Source organism: Austrofundulus limnaeus, unplaced genomic scaffold (genome assembly GCF_001266775.1).
Source record: "Austrofundulus limnaeus strain Quisiro unplaced genomic scaffold, Austrofundulus_limnaeus-1.0 Scaffold53, whole genome shotgun sequence".
In the NCBI taxonomy this organism is placed as follows: Eukaryota; Metazoa; Chordata; class Actinopteri; order Cyprinodontiformes; family Rivulidae; genus Austrofundulus; species Austrofundulus limnaeus.
The window spans coordinates 1,531,336-1,536,534 of NW_013952455.1; the positions used below are offsets into that span (position 1 = coordinate 1,531,336).

The following is a 5,199-nucleotide window of genomic DNA, read 5'->3' on the forward strand; positions in this document are numbered from 1 at the left end:
GACCCGTCCTGCCGTTTTGGACACAGCCACTGTGGTCACTTTCCATGTAGCATCAATTATGCTAATGCTAGCTGCCTGTCACGTTCTCTCGTCCTGGCCACACCTCCGCTCTCTAACCCCCCCTCCCCCACCCACACCCCCTCCCCTACCCACTTTGATGCATTTTTCAAATTTCGCCTTGGGGCGGAGTTATCTTTTCACAGGGGGGTTAAGATACACTTTAAGCAACTTCATTTTGATCAAATAGAGTTTGATTGTGACCAGACTTATGAGCTAATGGCTAGTCTAAATGGCTTTCTATATTTGAAGAAGATGTAAGACACTTGATTTCACCAATGATCTTTTTCTTACTGACTATTCCTTAGAGTTGGGCATTAAATCAATAACAATATCATTATTGTGATTATGGCATTTTGGGGGATGTAGGCAGAGGAAATGCATTAATTGTTTGACCTTTCACGTTCCAGCTAAGCTAGGTTGGTGGCATCAACTAAMTCACTCACTCTTTTAGCAACATCCCGTTGAGTAACATGTGCAGCAGCACTTTCTTGTTTATCCCCATGTTTCAAAACCGCTTCAAAAGAAAAAAAAACGACGTGGAGTGAAAGGAGAAAATGATGCAGCAGCTCGAGAGGAAATTGTGGATAAAAGAGGAAAGGTTACCAGTTTGGCAGCATTAATCCACCTTTTATCTCCTGGTCCTTATTTCAAACGGGTAAAACAAAAACTAATGAATAATTATCAATATCGACTGATATGAAACTYTTATATTGTCCATATTGCCCGTAGCTAACATTCATAATTGAAGTCTAGCTGTGGGGGAGAAGTCCTGCTAAAGCCCTCCCACTGCAGCACATCAAGCACAAACAGAATCAACACAAGCAGCGTGTTTGGCAGAGTGGATTTTTATTTTGAGATGATGTTGAAGGTGGAAAACCGGGTGTTTCTGTCATTAACCAAGGAGCTATTTTGTAAATTGTCAGAGATTAGCTGAATGCAGCCACTTTACATAAACAAACACGCCCACAAAGTTTTGACCAATCAGACAATGTCTATGTATGAAACTAATGCCAGATCAATGTGTATATTTAAGAAAATGATAAAGCTAAATTTGTTGGAGAAATATGTATAGGTATAAGGCATGAATTGTTTCTCAAGAAGGAAGTAAACCTTTATTGTTTTTCTTTAATCTTTTTTGTACGTTGTAAATTGAAGATTTTTTTATTGACTTTATTTATTTGAGAAAAAGAGGCAGAAATAATAAGATTTTTTTCTTCTTCTGCAACCTTTCATTTAATTTATGATTTGTTTTTATTGTATGTTGAATCTATGTTGTTTTGTTTTAATTAAATAAACTTTATAAAAAAAACTGATTCTGATTAGGGACAATGCATAAAACATGGTCTCAGCAGCGGGGATATGCAATCCCGTCAGCAAGACACATTGTCTTTAATCTCATGAACTGTAAATGAGGCCAAGATCAACGCACTTTGCTGTCATCTTAAAATGACCCAAGTTTAAAAAAAAAAACATTTTTTTTTTCCATTTTCACCATACACCGTTATTCTGGCAGAAATATTTAGATATTCCTGCAGGAAATACCTCCAGGCTGCACAGGAAGTGCTACAGCTAGCTGCTACCACYGCTGTTTGTGCTTGCAAATAACCAGCTGACAGCTATGTGAAATAGCATTAGGCTGAGATCTGTTAAATTAAAAACAAGTTAATAATAATCCAATTTGCTTTTGGCTCCMCTCTGACTAGCTCTTAGCTCACAGTTCTTGACATATTTAAACTCCAATCCTCCAAACTGAAGTCGTTCATGAACTTATCTACAACAGGTGAGATGTTGATTGTTTTTAAAACCTTTCCACMGAACTCCACTATAAAAGGTCTGAACTGTCCCTTTAAGGAAATGCTGTAGAAATCCACTTTGTAAGACTTGGAAATACAAACACAGCATGTTTTTTATTAATTTATTTTTGTTTGTTTTTTCCGTCTGCTTTTTAAGCCGTAACAAACCGACGTATGTCTGTGGGAAAAATGRTTATTTTCAAACATCTGCTGACTGCAGCTGTTTGTCTATTTGTGGGTGCTGATAAGCAAAGGAAAAACACGGGTTTATCTCCAAATGAGTGATTCTGCAGTTAGTGGTGTTGGGTTTGTGCCATGTGGAAAAACAACCATCATTTGCTTCAAACTTCACTTCCTCATGTGGRTTGTTTCACTTCCTTCAATGTGATTTTCTCCCTTTTGTTTTCCAGCCTGCATTGGTCTGAACCCACCAGCTCACAGTTTTGCTCCGAGAAATGATGACTACAAGAATTTCACTCTCCAATTTCACAAGTTAGATGCTGATTTTTGCTGTTTAACAGTAAACATTACTTTTGTCTTTGAAGCTGTACCTGTGCAGCTCACATTCTCTGAATATTTTAGTGTTGTTTTCTGCCCACAGGCTGATCAACGTCACTGTTGACTTCCAGCTGAAGGCCATCAACATTCAGACCGTTATAAACAACGAAATCCCCGACTGCTACACCTTCGCTATCACTGTGAGCTGATTGTTGTGTGTTTTCTAGCATTTATTATTGTGTAAGGCCCATTTTTCATAAATGTACCATTTTTAGGGACCCGCTGTTCATCATGAGGCATAAGTTCAAATTCCATTTTTGATTTGCGAATTAAGTTTAGGATAATATTTGAGTTTAAGTTAGGTTTAGTGTAAAAGGTCAGGGTTAGGCCATCGAAATGAATGAAAAGGAATGGAAGTCACTGCAAAGTCTGTGCGATGATAGAAATATGTATGTGTGTGGACGTATTGAATAAACAATAACAACATAATAACCTTTAGAGTTAACCCAATTCAAGATTAAACACTACATGTTTAATTAAAAAGAGATTAAACGTTTCTCTGCAGTTTTCTTCATTAATGCTTGGTCAGAGTTCACTCTGTTGTTTTCCTRTTTTTTAGCTTCTACAGCTAGTATAAATGTAACCGTTCATATATGAAAACATTCAGCTCATTCAAATGACCACTATCATATTTTGAAATATTTAAGCTTTATCTCCAAAACAATTCCCTATTCAAAAATGAATGTTCAATTAGAAATCTGCTTTAGGGGCTACTAATAATCCTACTGTTAATTCTAGTTCATCTGTAATCTTTTTTGCTTTATGCTATTTTATCGCTACTTTCAGTTTTTAGCAAGAGTTTGTAACTGTTTTTTACTGTTGCTACTTTTTGCTTTTTAGGTAGCAATTTGCTTTTTTAATGTAGCAATTTAATTATTTTAGTGTTTGTCAACATTTAGCTACTTTTAGCTTGTGTTTTGCTATTTTTAGCAAGAAGCTAGAATTTGCCATTTTTAGCTAGCAAATTATTAGTTTTTGTTGCTAGCTTTTTATCTACTTTTATGTTATAGCTAGGTGTTTGCTACTTTTAGGCACACTGTATTTTCTATTTGTCTAGTTTGACCTGGTTCTGTTTGTGCGTTCAGATTGTCATGGACAACAAGGCGCATAGCGGCAAAGTTAAGATCAGTCTGCAGAATCAGGCCTCCATAAAAGAGTGTAAAGACCCCAACGTGTCGGGTCATGGTGAGTGTCTGTGGAATTATGGGAAATAGGACTGCACAATGTATTGCAAATATAGTGTCATTGCAATAGCTGTGTGCGCAGTATTCATATCACAAAGGACTGATTGGAGTGCAAAAACTGTTGATTAATGTATTTGAGGAGTTTTAAGTTATATTTTTCATGATAATGCAATATTTAGCCAGTAGGACAGAGTCTAACGACAGCAAAAGCTCACACCAGAYACAAATGACATAGCCAAAATGCTAAAGGTCACATAAAGCAGGAAGTACAGATTAAAAATGAAGGAAAGAAATAAAAAACATATATTACATCTGATAATGTCATCGCAAGATTTACAAATATTATCGCTGTCGCAAGATTTTGTAATATTGTGCAGTCCCTAATTGGAAATATTCTATCCCTTTTTTAACTTCCTGTGGTTTTTCTTCTGGATATTCTCTCCWGTCAGCTGAAAGTTACGCGCTGGAGTTCTTCGACGTGCTGGTGGCGTTCGTCTGCCTGCTGTCGTTGTTGCTCTGCGGCCGCTCCATCCTCAGAGGAATCCTTCTGCAGAACGTAAAGAAACAGGACAAACGTGTTGTCTGACAGCTCATATCATATCTCTTTGTGCTGATGACACAGTTGTTTATCATCACATTCTTTAGAATTTTTTTTCTCGAAACTTTGACTATTTGATATTATTCAGTCACATTTGGTCCTAAATGCTTAGAAAACTAAAAGTGTGTTCTCAGTACTGTATACTATGTGACTGATTATTTCTGCACTCCTCGATCAGGAATATGTGCAGTTTTTCTGTCACAAACTTGGCCGCAGTGTCAGCTGGGACGACAGGATGGAGTTCATTAACGGATGGTACATCCTRCTGATCATCAGCGACCTGTTCACCATCATCGGCAGCTTCATCAAGATTGGGATAGAATCCAAGGTAGCTTCTACTTCCAGTCTTTACATTTGGAGAAAGACTTGTTTTTTTTTTCTGCCACACTGCAAAACACTTGTGTGATTCATTACATCTCCCTTATAATGAAGACGTTGTCGTCCTATGACGTTTGTGGGATCCTGTTGGGAACTTCGACCCTGCTGGTGTGGGTGGGAGTCATCCGCTACCTCAGTTTCTTTCAGAAATACAATGTAGGTAAAACTTTAACTCTCATTGTGAATATCATGTTAAAATTGACAGATGTTGATACTTCACTGAAGCTGTATTTCATTCAGTTTGTGAAAGCAAAACTTCTTTTGTAGTTGAAAAGGTCTTCAGCTACAGAAAAGAAGTTTAGGTTTTTTTAATCATGTCTTGAATGTCTGAGAATCTACACCCGTTCACAGAGTTTGTTTCTTTTTCTTTTTGCTACAGATTTTGATTGTGACTCTGAGAGCAGCTTTTCCTAATGTTATCCGATTCTGCTGCTGTGCGGCTGCTATTTATTTTGGTTACTGCTTCTGTGGATGGATTGTGCTTGGACCCTATCATACTAAGGTGCATACACTCTGCTGCAGCTTTACACAGAAACAGGTTACTTAAAGGGGCAATATCATGTAAAATCAACTTTTTTAGTTTTATATCATGTTATAATGTTATACTCTCATAAAAAAACATGCCCAA

The 5,199-nt window shown here is 37.1% G+C and overlaps 1 protein-coding gene across 3 annotated transcripts in view; it reads left to right on the forward strand.

Annotated features, from left to right (window-relative positions):
* Positions 1-5,199, forward strand: part of mcoln1b (mucolipin TRP cation channel 1b) — a 16,453-nt gene that overhangs the window by 6,850 nt on the left and 4,404 nt on the right. For 2 of the 3 annotated variants that reach the window (XM_014008867.1, XM_014008869.1), the window contains 7 exons: positions 2,264-2,345; positions 2,455-2,551; positions 3,497-3,596; positions 4,045-4,151; positions 4,372-4,521; positions 4,626-4,727; positions 4,951-5,073. In XM_014008867.1, coding sequence (XP_013864321.1) covers positions 2,264-2,345; positions 2,455-2,551; positions 3,497-3,596; positions 4,045-4,151; positions 4,372-4,521; positions 4,626-4,727; positions 4,951-5,073 — 761 coding nt within the window. Of the gene's footprint in view, positions 1-2,263; positions 2,346-2,454; positions 2,552-3,496; positions 3,597-4,040; positions 4,152-4,371; positions 4,522-4,625; positions 4,728-4,950; positions 5,074-5,199 lie in introns of all 3 variants that reach the window. The other variant, XM_014008868.1, reaches the window with a different exon arrangement.